Source organism: Leuciscus leuciscus (genome assembly GCF_965113295.1).
Source record: "Leuciscus leuciscus genome assembly, chromosome: 9".
Taxonomy (NCBI): domain Eukaryota; kingdom Metazoa; phylum Chordata; class Actinopteri; order Cypriniformes; family Leuciscidae; genus Leuciscus; species Leuciscus leuciscus.
In genome coordinates, this window is record NC_138733.1 from 2,616,486 (window position 1) to 2,628,657 (window position 12,172).

Here is a 12,172-nt window from a genome sequence, read left to right on the forward strand (position 1 = left end):
GATCTTAGTGTTCGACACTATAGATCATGACACACTCTTAGATCGACTACAAAATTACACTGGTGTTCAGGGACAGGCATTAAGGTGGTTTAGATCGTACCTATCAGACCGTTACCATTTTGTATTTTTAAATGGGGGAAAATCTAAGATAATGTCAGTAAATTATGGAGTGCCTCAAGGCTCTGTGTTCGGCCCTCTGCTGTTTTCAGTATATATGCTGTATTTTAAAAAAGTAATGTTCAGAAACACAATTTCATAACTTAATGGGAACGTTAGCAAAAGCTTGTTTATTGAGGATGCAGGAACACCAGCAAGTAATGCATTACAGTAATCTAGTCTAGAGGTCATGAATGCATGAACTAACTTTTCAACAGAGAGAACGTTCCGGAGCTTAGCGATGTTTCTGAGGTGGAAGAAGGCTATTTCTGTAACATGAAATATGATTTTCAAAAGACAAGTCGCTGTCTAATATAACTCCCAGGTCTTCAACTGTAGAGGATGACGTTACAGCACATCCTTCAAAATGCAAATTATATTTTGAGAGATCCGGTGTACAGGTTTTTGGTCTAATAAGTTATACCTCAGTCTTCTCACAAATACAGGTCATCCAATATTTTATATCTTTAACACACTTGGATAATTTAGAGATTTCATCTGGTTGTGATGAGTATCATTGGCATAACAGTGGAAACTAATTCCATGTTTTCTTATTTTATTACCAAGTGGCAGCATGTATATTGAAAACAGCAGCGGGCCTAACACAGAGCCTTGAGGCACTCCATAATTTACTGACATTATCTTATATTATCCCCCATTTAAAAAGATAAAATGGTAACGGTCTGATAGATACGATCTATATCACCTTAATGCCTGTGCCTGAATACCAGTGTAATTATGTAGTCGATCTAAGAGTGTGTCATGATCTATAGTGTCGAACGCAGCACTAAGATCAAGTAAAACAAGTATTGAGATGCAGTAGTTTTGAAAAAAATACATTTAAATAACGTTTTATTTCTGAACTAGATGCTTCTGAGTTAAATGTAATGAGTAAACATATATTGTTGTATGCTGCATACATGCTATCTCTAACAATAGAGTTGAGTATCACTATGAAGTGCACTAGTGATTCTGATCAGTGCTGCCCTCTGCTGTAAAACTGCAGTGACTGTACGACTGAGAAACATCTACCACACAACAATCATTTCAGCTCAACATTTTGTTGTTTGTAAAAAATCTGAAATAAATAACCATATTTGTGAATCTCGTCTTAGCAATTCAGTTGCAAATAATCTGTCATTCTTCAAGACACCAGAAGACGGTGAGTTTGACGTCAAATCCCTCAGAAAGCGTCTTCAGCATCCTGTCACAAGAGCCCAAAAGAGGAACAGCAGAGCTGCAGGATGGTAAGACCGATCTCATCAATGCTTCTGCTAGATCTAATTTTATCAATAATGTGTTTGAGTTTCAAAGTATCATGAGCTGCTGCAGAGTCGCTTTATGATATATTATCATTTTGTTTGAAGAGGAAGCAACGAATTACAGCAGCAGAACAAAACAACACTTCCTGTCCTCAGTCTCTTACACAAGCAGTTACAATGGCGTTAACCAAGCTAAAAGGGAACTTTCTAGCTTTGGCTAATGTTCTTGTTATGAACAATGTTTCTTAACGTTTAGAACATTCAAAAGTAACATAATGTGTGCAAAAAAATGACTAAATGCAATGTTCCTTTAATGATCATATAAAAACTGGATGTTTGAAGCATTCAGAGAACATTCAGAAACAACATGGGAGTGTTAGCAAAATGTTATGTAGTAGTGATTTTAACCATTGGAGTTATGAATACATTGGTCATGTTTCATCAGTCGAGTTCTCTAGTCGTGTGCGAGGTGGACGCCAGTCTGCAGGAGAAGCTCAAGAAGTTTCGCTTTCGCAAGGAGACGAGCAACGCTGCCATTCTGAGTGAGTCTCACAGGGAAACAAACCAGTGTGTTGTTTGTCTGTGTGGAAATAAATGCACCTCTTCTCACACCGAAGCTGTTTTACTGGGCTGGTACTTGTTAGACACTCATTTAATGCATGTTTTCTTTAGTGAAGATCGATATGGAGAAACAGCTGGTCATCCTGGAGGAAGAGTATGAGGTCAGTGTGTGTGTATGATGCTCCGAGGGTCATGAGGTTAAAGGTCGTCGCTCTGTTAACCTCTCTCTCTCTCTCTCTCTGTGTGTTTCAGAATATCTCTCTGGATGAACTCAGAGAAGAACTTCCAGAGCGTCAGCCACGATATCCTTACCGGGATCTTTAGAGATATTATAGTTAACTAAAACCATACACTGCCTGGCCCCCAAAAAAGTGTCACTATTTGGATTTAAATAGGCAAATGCTTAAGAGTCTATGATTGGATCATTATTGCAGTGATTATTATGTTTCTAGCATGGTATATGTTTGGCAACAGTTCTTCTAACTGGAGTGTGTAGCTTTTCATTTCTTAAAGGGATAGTTCGGCCAAAAATGATGTTAAACCCATGATTTACTCACCCTCAAGCCGTTCGAGATGCATATGTCAATCATTTTTCACACAAACACATTTTCAGTTATTTTAGAAAATGTCTTAGATCTTTCAGTGGTTATAATGTCAAGTTATGGGGTCCACCTCCTTCTGAGGGTAATCCGTGCGGTTTTGTCGTAAAAATATACATATTTAGAACTTTATAAATGAAAATAACTGGCTTCCGGCAACGGTCGACGCGCGCTCACGGGAGATGGATGCTGGCGTATGACGTAGCGTAGGAACCGTCGTGACTCAGAACGAACGCCAGTTATTTTCATTTATAAAGTTTTAAATATGTATATTTTTACGACAAAACCGCACGGATTACCCTCAGAAGGCCTTCGTTTATCCCCCTGGAGCCGGATGGATTACTTTTGTGAAGGATGCATGCACATTGAAGGAGGTGGACCCCATAACTTGACATTATAACCACTGAAAGATCTAAGACATTTTCTAAAATAACTGAAAATGTGTTCGTCTGAAAAATGATTGACATGCATCTCGAACGGCTTGAGGGTGAGTAAATCATGGGTTTAATATCATTTTTGGCCGAACTATCCCTTTAAACAACCATGTAGGAACACGCGTCATGGACATATTCCAGGATGACAAAGCCAAGATTTATCAGGCTCAAACTGTTGGCTCATAACATCACAACACTAACTTACATCAAGAGGTGCATCAATTTTTGGTCCAGATCTTGTATTGTCAATGCAAGAGTCCAGCACTCTGTAAAGTCTCCTCCAGCACAACCCACAGACTTTCAGTGAATTTAAGCTCTGGACTCATGTGTGAAAATTATTATTTTCTTCCGAACCATTCTTTCACAATTTGAGCCTGATGCATCTTGACATTGTCATAAACAGTAAAACCTAAAACAAAAACTGATTGTGATAATAATATCCAGCTAACAGGGAACTCGGTTCTCAGAACTTCGGCTAAAATTCTGGCAAAGCTCTTTCAAAGTCTATTTAAAAAAGTAATGTTCAGAAACACAATTTCATAACTTAATGGGAATGTTAGCAAAAGCTTGTTTATTGAGGATGCAGGAAAACCAGCAAGTAATGCATTACAGTAATCTAGTCTAGAGATCATGAATGCATGAACTAACTTTTCTGCATCAGAAACAGATGTTTCATGTTCCAGAGCTTAGCGATGTTTCTGAGGTGGAAGAAGGCTGTTTCTGTAACATATGAAATATGATTTTCGAAAGACAAAATGTCTAATATACATTACAGGCCAAAAGTTTGGACACATTTTTATTTTTAATGTTTTTGAAAGAAGTTTCTTCTGCTCATCAAGCCTGCATTTATTTGATCAAAAATATATATATAAAAAACGTAATATTGTGATATATTATTACAATTTAAAATAATTGGTTTTCAATTTATTATACTTTCAATTATCATTTATTTCTGTGATGCAAAGCTGAATTTTCAGGATCATTACTCCAGTCTATCACATGATCCTTTACAAATCATTCTAATATGATGATTCATTATCAAAGTTGGAAACAGTTCTGCTGCTTAATATTTTTTCATAACCTGTGATACTTTTTTAGGATACTTTGATGAATAAAAAGTAAAAAGAAAAAAAAAAAAAAAGAAAAAAAGAAGCAAATGTTTTAAAAATAGAAATCTTTTGTAACAGCAATATACACTGCTGGTCAGTAATTTGGGGTCAGTCATTTTTTTTCTTTCTTTTTTTGAAATAAATCAATACTTTTATTCAGCAAGGATGTGTTAAATTGATAAAAAGTGATAGTAAAGAAGATTTATATTATTAGAAAATATTTTTTTATTTTGAATAAATGCAGTTCTTTTTAACCTTTTATTCATCAAATATATTAGGCAGCAGAACTGTGTCCAACACTCATAATACATCAGAATATTAGAATGATTTCTAAAGGATCATGTGATAGACTGGAGTAATGATCCTGAAAATTCAGCTTTGCATCACAGGAATAAATGATAATTTAAAGTATAATAAATTGAAAACCAATAATTTTAAATTGTGATAATATATCACAATAAAAAATAAATAAAAAAAATCTGTATTTTTGATCAAATAAATGTAGGCTTGATGAGCAGAAGAAACTTCTTTCAAAAACATTAAAATTAGTAGCCTAATGTGTCCAAACTTTTGGCCTGTACTGTAACTCCCAGGTCTTTAACTGTAGAGGATGACGATCCTTCTAAATGCACATTATATTCTAAGAGATTCTGTCTACAGGTTTTTGGTCTAACAAGTAATACCTCAGTCTAAGCTGAATTTAATAGAAGAAAATTACATGTCATCCAATATTTAATATATTTAACACACTCTGTCAGCTATGGATAATTGAGAGATTTCATGTGATCATGAGGAAATATATAACTGAGTATCACTGGCATAAAAGTGGAAACTAATTCCATGTTTTCTTATTACCAAGTGGCAGCATGTATACTGAACACAGCAGAGGGCCGAACACAGAGCCTTGAGGCACTCCATCATTTACTGACGTTAACTTCGATTTTTCTCCGTTTAAATAGACAAAATGTTGATATAAAAAGTCTTGATGTGAAAATAACCCTGATGTGTCCAGTCTCTGTGTGCTTTCCTTAACTCAGTGCACGTATATTGTGTACAGTTATAAACTGACCCACGGTGACGGACGCGTGTCGTATCCGCTCTGCTTCATCTTCTCTAGTCCTGTGGGTGAGTAAACATTACTGTGCGGGTAAACCAGCGGGAGACTATCAGTATAAAAGTGCATGTGCTTCATATTTTGCCATTGGAGTTTCTGCTGAATCTTTTAGCCTGTGTCTTACGGAGATGTAAACTCTCACAGGCTGTAAACCCGAGCAGCAGATGATGTACGCGGGCAGCAAGAACAGACTGGTTCAGTCCGCAGATCTCACGAAGGTAAAGTGTTCATACTTAATACATCTCATCAACAGCCTGCAGTGTCTCTGCTTATACCATGGTCTGGGTGAATACTCGATTCTGATTGGCTGCAGGGTGTCCATTATAAAGTGCTAGAGGACACCTAGTAAAGGAGTTCTGGTGAAACTGACTGTTTACCGTTCGAAATAAATAAATAAATGTGCTGTCTACATCAGCTGTGAGTAACCATAGCAACAGGCAGTAAACTGAAGGGTTCTACGAGCTGAGCGGACTATAAATATCTCCGGTTGCTAAATAAAGTCAGGCGTAACCAGGGAAACCAAGTTATTGTTTGTAAAAACTTTAGATTTCGATTGTAAAACTAATTAAAATATAAAACTAATGTTTTAAAAATGTGTTATTTGGCAAGTGACCATGGTATAAGCGGGTTAATGCCCTTCGAGGTGTCCATTGTCAGGTATTAATGGACTTCGGCGGAGGCAACTGTCCGACGCACCGTCGGCGATATTTTTTTTCCCAGGATGATAGGGGAAGACTCATGAATATTTATTAGGGAAGTCATCCCTGATTGGTCTGATGACCTACCCCCTAACCCCACCCCTAAACCTACCCATCACTGGGGTTAAGACCAATCAGGGATGACTTCCCTAATGAATATTCATGAGTCTTCCCCTACCATCCTGGGAAAAAAAACGTCATCCATTAATACCTGACAATGGACACCTCGTCGGGCATTAACCCTTACATAAATCTCAGCTATGCAATAATTTCACTTCATTGAGCTATAATTTAAGATGTTTGAATTGTAATCTGTTAAATACACAATGATAAAACAGAATCTCCAGCTCTTTCATCTGAAAATTATAAAAAAACGTACCCATCAGTTGAATTCTATATGAATGCATGTTATATTGGACACCTAAAGTTATGTTAATAAACTATTACTTAACAAAATTACAATTATTATTATTATTATGGATAAAAGTACACTTTTGTCTGATTGAATTGCTGTTGAAACGGATTCATAAAAGCAATAAATCTTTTCTGTCTGCAGATTTTTGAGGTTCGTAATGCGGACGACCTGACCGAAGAGTGGCTGAAGGAGAAATTGTCATTTTTTCGCTAAATCGCAACCAGAATCATGAAATCATGCAGATTTCAAAACGGATCTCTGTTCAGCTAGACGTTATTCTGTTTAAATATATATACAGTACAGGTCAAAAGTTTGGAAACATTACGTTTTTTTATATTTTTTAAAAAGTCTCTAATGCTTATCAAGGCTGCGTTTATTTGATAAAAAATACAGAAATAAAAAAAACAGTAATATTGTGAAATATTATTACAACTTAAAATAATAGTTTTCTGTTTGAATATACTTTAAAACATATATTATTTATAAAACATAAAATACATAAGCTGAATTTTCAGGATCATTACTCCAGTCTATCACATGATCCTTTAGAAATTATTCTAATATTCTGATTTATTATGAGTGTTGGACACAGTTCTGCTGCCTAATATATTTGATGAATAAAAGGTTAAAAAGAACTGCATTTATTCCAAAAAAAAAAAAAAAAAAAAATTCTAATAATATAAATCTTCTTTACTATCACTTTTTATCAATTTAACACATCCTTGCTGAATAAAAGTATTGATTTATTTAAAAAAAAAAGAAAAAAATGACTGACCCCAAATGACTGACCAGTAGTGGATATTGTTGTTACAAAAGATTTCTATTTTTAAAACATTTGCTTCTTTTTTTTTGTTGTACTTTTTATTCATCAAAGTATCCTAAAACAGTATCACAGGTTATGAAAAAATATTAAGCAGCAGAACTGTTTCCAACTTTGATAATGAATCATCATATTAGAATGATTTCTAAAGGATCATGTGATAGACTGGAGTAATGATCCTGAAAATTCAGCTTTGCATCACAGAAATAAATGATAATTTAGAGTATAATAAATTGAAAACAAATTATTTTAAATTGTAGTAATATATCACAATACATTTTTTCTGTATTTTTTTTTTCAAATAAATGCAGGCTTGATGAGCAGAAGAAACTTCTTTCAAAATCATTAAAAATAGTAATGTGTCCAAACTTTTGGCCTGTACTGTATATCATAATAATTCTTGTTCATTTCATTTTCTCAAATGTCTTATGTAAGACATTGTGTCTGTGTGAACCATGTTCACAGTGGCCTAAAGCATTTTAATGAACATATATAATTCATAACAATAAATCATGTTTGAAGTCTCAGTGTTTGAATCTGCTCATTTTGGTGATTTTTTAGTAGATGTATGAAGTAGTTCAGGTGTAGAGAATCACATTTACTACCAACATCATCCACATCACAGAACTCAGATGTAACAAAATCATTGTTTATTTACAATGTTTACACTGTAATGAGGAGAAAACTACAAAAACATCACTCGCTTCAGTCTCACATAATGAAGAGCCAGAGGAATAAAACCCAAACATCAAACACCAAATGAAAACTACAGCAGGACAAATCAGTGTGTAATTCAGTTAATTCCTCACATGGATGTGAAACAGATGGCATGACACACAGGTGCGTGTGTGTGTGTGTGTGTGTGTGTGTGTGACGCTCACAATCACGTCCAGGTCACTGATTATTTCCATGACGAGTAAATGCAATGCAGGAAAAACACAAACAAAATATAATGTTCTCCACGACGGCAGAGAGAGCGTGAGAGAGTTTAGTTGTGAAAACTAACAGATAAAAGGTGAACACAAACACGCACGTCTCCAGGTCACTGGTTATCTTCATGATGAGTAAACGTGACGTCACAATGCAGGAAAAACAAGCAAAATATAATTTCATGTGGATGAAACGGCATGTTCTCCATAAGAGTGTGTGAGAGAGTGTGTGAGTTGTGAAGGGCGTCTCATTCGCTGTCGCTGTCTCCACTGGAGTCGGACGCCCTCTCTCTCTCACTGCCGCTGTGCTGAACGCTACTACTGTTGCTCCTCGCTCGCCCACCCTCCTCTTCCTCGCTGTCATCATCGCTGCCGAAGATCTCCTCCTCGTCACGGGCCGCGTCTCGGTCCTCTCCGCTCTCGCTGCCGCTGCTCTTCCTCTCGCGCCGCTTACGCACCTCCTCATCCTCCTCTTCCTCCTCCTCCTCTTCCTCTTCTTCAGCGGGTCGCTCCTCATCCTCACGCTCCGACTCGCTCTCAGAGTTCTCGGAGTCGCTGGGCTTCTCTCGCTCTTCGCCTGAACACAGTATCATATCGTCAGGAGGACATCATCTTAATATTCTAATGACAACGACGTCAAAGGAAAGCTTCTCAAACCACAGGAATAAAGTTAAAAAAACAGGCTCGTTCACACCAGGAATGAAAACTATGTTAGCACTGTGGAACCTTTTGATCTAATTTTTGTCATCATTTCAATTAGTCAATTTCGACTTGTCATAATTTTGGTATAAAAAGTTATTACTTAAGAGTTATGACGTAGTGTCATCATTTCTACCTTTTTATCTCATTATTTTGACTTTTTATGTCAATTTCAATTTGTCATGTTAATATTTTTGTCATAATGACTTAGTTTGTCATAATTTCAACCTTTTTTTGTCATAATTTCGACTTTATCACAATTTCGACTTTTTTTATTTCATAATTACTTAAGAGTTATGAATTTGTAGGTCATAATTTCTATCTTTTTATCTCATAATTTTGACTTTTAATTGCAATTCTGAGTGTCACAACAATTTCCACTTTCTGACATAAAAAGTCAAAATTACAACTTTTTAATCTCACAATTATTAGTCAGAATGATTAGTTATGACTTAGTATGTCATAATTTCAACCTTTTGATCTAATTTTGGTCATAATTTCAATTAGTCAATTTCGACTTGTCATAATTTTGGTATAAAAAGTCATTACTTAAAAAACTTACTACAATAACTACATTTATAATTGACCGTAACTAAAACGAACACTACGATAACTACAATAACTATAACTATTACTCTAACTATAACGATAACTATGATAACTATAACTAACTAAAACAATATCTATGATAACTATGACAATAACTAAAATGATAATATTGATGATAACTAAAACGGTAAACAAACGGTAACTATAACACTATGACTGTTATAACGAGAACTATAATGATGATTATGACAATAACTTTAAAGATAACTATAATTATGATGATACCTAAAACAATAACTGACTGTAACTATACTAACAATAAGTATAACGATAATTATAGTGATAAAACTATGATCCTAACGGATAACTACAACAATAACTATAACCATAACTATGACTGTATAATGATAACTAATGATAATTGTAACATGAACTGTAACAATAACTATTATAATTTTTGTTATTTTATGGTTATAGTTATTGTTCCTGGTGTGAATGAGCCTTCAGACTGAATCTACACAACACACTGTGACTGGAGTCTCAAACTTTGTGCTAAACACACACACACACACACACACGATATAATGATGAAGTGTGTGTTACCAGAGTCCTGCATGTCTTTCTCCAAGTCCAGCTCCTCTCCATCTTCATCCTCTGGCTCGTGATTCTCCAGCTGAGCCTTGCGAGCATCCTGTCCATCACACACACACACACACACACACACACACACACACACATCAGTGAACGCGTTCACATCTATCTCAATCAGGCTTCTGAATCCTCCATTTATCTCCAGATAAACAGTTTCTAAGCCTTTAGAAGTCTCTGCTACAAGTCTAAAAGTGCAGTGTGTGTCGGACGAGGACTGACCTGAGCCTCCAGCTCCTTCTCGTTCATATCTCTGTGTTTACACACCAGCACAGCGTTCGTGGACGACTGAGCGCCAACCTTCGCTCGCCGCTTGCTCAGACGCACCCTAAAACACACACACACAGGCGATCATTAACACACACACAGAGATGAGCGTGTGAGTCTGCTCCGGGTGGGCGGAGCTTGTCGGTGTGATTGACAGGTACCTGGTCTCCAGCTCGTTGTAATAAACGCCGTCTGAGTCTCTGAAGATGAAGAAGTAGTTCTCCTCGTATCCTTTACTGGCCTTGTTCTTCACGTTCCAGTTGTACTCGCGAGCGATTTTATAATCGTACCTACACACACACACACAGTACATACAGGTGAGTTTGTGACTGTGTAAAATCTACCTTTCCTCTGGATTCACTCCAAAAAAATCAGATATGGTAGTTAAATGTATATCCTAATGAATTCTGGAGAAACAAGCTTCTAGAGCTGCACGATTCTGGATGAAGTGAGATCACGATTCTCCCACGATTCTGAACAGACAACTGAACAAATCAGTGTATGACATCAAATTACCATTAAAGCGAGTCGAAAACATAGCAAGCCGTGGTACTTCGCTCTCGTGTTGTACTTTTGATGTCATACATTGATCGGTGTGCACAGAAGTCAAGTCGAACGCACCTAATACTTTAGAATTAATGATTCAATGACTCACTCAAAGACTTCACTTGTTTCATGACTGGATGAATCAGTGTTTTTGAACGAATCTCTTGAATGAATGATTCAATGACTCATAAATAGTTCACAAGTGAATCAGCGTTTTTGAACGGATCTCTTGAAAGAATGATTCAATGACTCACTCAAACAGTTCACTAGTTTCATGACTGGATGAATCTACGTTTTTGAATGAATCTCTTAAATGAATGATTCAATGACTCACTCAAAGATTTAACTGGTTTCATTACTGGATGAATCAGCATTTTTGAACAAATCTCTTGAATGAATGATTCAATGACTCATAAATAGTTCACAAGTGAATCAGCGTTTCTGAACAAATCTCTTGAAAGAATGATTCAATGACTCACTCATAAAGATTTCACTAGTTTCATGACTGGATGAATCAGTGTTTTTGAACGAATCTCTTGAATGAATGATTCAATGACTCATAAATAGTTCACAAGTGAATCAGCATTTTTGAACAAATCTCTTGAATGAATGATTCAATGACTCATAAATAGTTCACAAGTGAATCAGCGTTTCTGAACAAATCTCTTGAAAGAATGATTCAAAGACTCACTCAAAGACTTCACTTGTTTCATGACTGGATGAATCAGTGTTTTTGAACGAATCTCTTGAATGAATGATTCAATGACAAACACATTTTTTTAACAGTCACTTGTCGCCACCTACTGGTGTAATGATGTAATTAATACTATCTTTATTTAAAGCGTCAAGTCACTTTCAAAAGCTGATTTACTCTATTTAGATCACTGCCGTAGACATCAGTGTTTATATCCGAACTATGAACTTTTATCTCAGTTCTTTTGTGACAATATGAATTATTGTTAGACAGAAATAATGATACTGTGTGGATGAAAAGACTGTTAGTGAAGCTGTTTCATATCTATACATGACTACATGACAACTGCTCTCTCTGGATCTGAATGTTCACTGTGATCAGACTTGTCAAAATAGACAGAAGAATCGCTGTACTTTAGGAATACGATCTTTTAATGATGAATCGTGAAGCTCTAAAACCAACTAACCTTCACCTCCGAATATTAACGTCGCTAAAATTAATTCTGCTCGAGTTTCATGAATGAGGCTCAGTGTGTCTGATGTGTGTGTGTGTGTGTGTGTGTCTTACACTTCATCAGGCATGTAATCCAGATCCTCGTCCACGTCTCTCTTGCGCTTGCGCATCGTGTCCTCGTTGGGAAGGAAGTACGCCACAAACTGATTGCCCTCCTCA

General features: G+C 36.1%; 2 protein-coding genes across 3 annotated transcripts in view; one reads left to right on the top strand and one right to left on the bottom strand.

Moving 5' to 3' along the window:
• Nucleotides 1-1,152: 1,152 nt before the first annotated feature.
• Nucleotides 1,153-7,695, top strand: gmfg (glia maturation factor, gamma). 2 transcript variants are annotated; one of them, XM_082180356.1, is made up of 7 exons: nucleotides 1,153-1,403; nucleotides 1,864-1,960; nucleotides 2,091-2,140; nucleotides 2,232-2,281; nucleotides 5,164-5,246; nucleotides 5,380-5,503; nucleotides 6,180-6,306. In XM_082180356.1, exons 1-7 carry the CDS (start codon nucleotides 1,401-1,403, stop codon nucleotides 6,214-6,216), a joined length of 444 nt encoding a protein of 147 aa, XP_082036482.1. In that variant the 5' UTR covers nucleotides 1,153-1,400; the 3' UTR covers nucleotides 6,217-6,306. The 2 variants fall into 2 exon arrangements, with proteins under 2 accessions (XP_082036482.1, XP_082036483.1); XM_082180357.1 differs by lacking the exon at nucleotides 6,180-6,306 and adding an exon at nucleotides 6,490-7,695 and having other exon boundaries at nucleotides 1,158-1,403; nucleotides 2,232-2,282; nucleotides 5,165-5,246; nucleotides 5,380-5,453.
• paf1 (PAF1 homolog, Paf1/RNA polymerase II complex component) overlaps nucleotides 7,101-12,172 on the bottom strand; it is a 9,321-nt gene continuing 4,249 nt past the window's right edge. Inside the window, exons 10-14 of the mRNA XM_082180079.1 lie at nucleotides 12,068-12,172; nucleotides 10,422-10,550; nucleotides 10,216-10,321; nucleotides 9,949-10,036; nucleotides 7,101-8,674 (exon numbers count right to left, since the gene is read on the bottom strand). The exon at nucleotides 12,068-12,172 is cut by the window's right edge and continues 12 nt beyond it. Of these exons, the coding sequence (XP_082036205.1) occupies nucleotides 8,346-8,674; nucleotides 9,949-10,036; nucleotides 10,216-10,321; nucleotides 10,422-10,550; nucleotides 12,068-12,172 (757 nt within the window). The 3' untranslated portion in view covers nucleotides 7,101-8,345. The remainder of the gene's footprint in view (nucleotides 8,675-9,948; nucleotides 10,037-10,215; nucleotides 10,322-10,421; nucleotides 10,551-12,067) is intronic.